At 34.1% G+C, this 1,477-nt stretch overlaps 1 protein-coding gene across 1 annotated transcript in view; it reads right to left on the bottom strand.

Annotated features, from left to right (window-relative positions):
* Positions 1–1,477, bottom strand: part of LOC102864006 (bromodomain testis-specific protein-like) — a gene marked incomplete at its 3' end in the record, with an annotated part of 66,280 nt that overhangs the window by 34,728 nt on the left and 30,075 nt on the right. Inside the window, exon 4 of the mRNA XM_006898969.1 lies at positions 151–307. Coding sequence (XP_006899031.1) covers positions 151–307 — 157 coding nt within the window. The remainder of the gene's footprint in view (positions 1–150; positions 308–1,477) is intronic.

Raw genomic sequence — 1,477 nt, 5'->3', positions numbered from 1 at the left:
ATAGAACCTTATTTCTAGTTGTATCTTAAATATTTTCAAGTAGATATGCTACGGCATATCAAATGTCTCCAATAAGCTCTTCTCCTTCTCTTAAATCCAACTACTGGATAATCTGCTTGTTGGTGGTATACTCTAGTAACTATGCCTTACCTGAGGGAGGCAGAGTTTGTAAAGGTGAAGTGTTTTTCACACTCTGTAAACTATCACATTTTTGATGATTAGATGCTGGCTGGTGGTGGTTTGGTGGTATTCCACATGAATGTGGCACCTGATGGACTGAGGTGGTATCTTGCAAAGAAGATTGTATCTGCTAAGACAAATTGATAAAATCATCTTTCAGTCTTTTAACCACACAGAAATTTAACTAAGAGGGTGCAAACAAAAGGGAAGATAATTTAATACTATCTTTGAACACCATATTTAAATCATACAATTCTGGCAGGTATAGTCATCCTTATCTTACATATAAAAAAAGCTACAATTTAGAATGATTAAATTATCTGGTTGTATATGGCACTTAACAACAACAACAATGCAAGACTAAGCTGATGCTTCCAGAATTTGTGGGATTAATTGGGACTAATTAAAACCAATTAAGAGTTTATTCAACCTACTATAGGAAGAAATCTTTATTTAATTTATAAGCTGTAAAGAGTGACAACACTTCATGGAAGCGGCTATTTATCAGTAAGTTACAACTATTGTTATGTACTACAAAGGCTAGTACAATAATGAACTTACCTTCATATTCTCTTTAGAAGAAAAGTCATTCTGTTTCACTCCAGTAAATTCAGAAATTTTATCTGTACACATGAAGGAATAAACATCTACTTCCAAATTTCAATTTGGATTAAGTTTAGGCAAAAAATAATAGTGTTTCACAGTGAATATTCACTTATTTCACAGTAAATAGCATGGCTAAGTGGTAGCATCCAATGGAATAAGTTACAACCGAGAAAACAAGGTTCTAAACAAATAGTACCAATTATATAAAAATATTTTATCTAACAGTTATAAGCACAGTCATATTACGCTTAATTAAAACACCTAACCTACTGGTCCCCAGCAGATGTCGTATGTAGGAGAGAAATTACAGTCTTAACTATGAACAAAATAGTCAGACTTCATGAATATGATTATATAAATTCATCTATGTATGTGGTCAGGAGGAACCGTCTCTGGAGAAGAACATCATGCTTGGAAGGGAGGAGGAACAGTACAGGAGAGCAAGATCCTGGATGAGACAGATTGACACAGTGACTGGGGAATAAGGATAGGTTTGTTGGAATCAATGAGGTTGCCTCAAGATAGGACAGGGATCAGAACTATTGTGCATAGGGTTGTTATGAGTCACAGGTGACTCGACAGCACATAACAATGACAACACAATATGCATCTATCTTAATTATTCAAATATGTACCTAACTTACGTTATTCCACAAAATAAGGTAAACTAAAAATATGACCTATCACATTA

Source organism: Elephantulus edwardii, unplaced genomic scaffold (genome assembly GCF_000299155.1).
Source record: "Elephantulus edwardii isolate Elephantulus edwardi_28Jun2011 unplaced genomic scaffold, EleEdw1.0 scaffold00242, whole genome shotgun sequence".
Lineage (NCBI taxonomy): Eukaryota > Metazoa > Chordata > Mammalia > Macroscelidea > Macroscelididae > Elephantulus > Elephantulus edwardii.
This window is presented reverse-complemented; position numbering and strand designations above follow the sequence as displayed.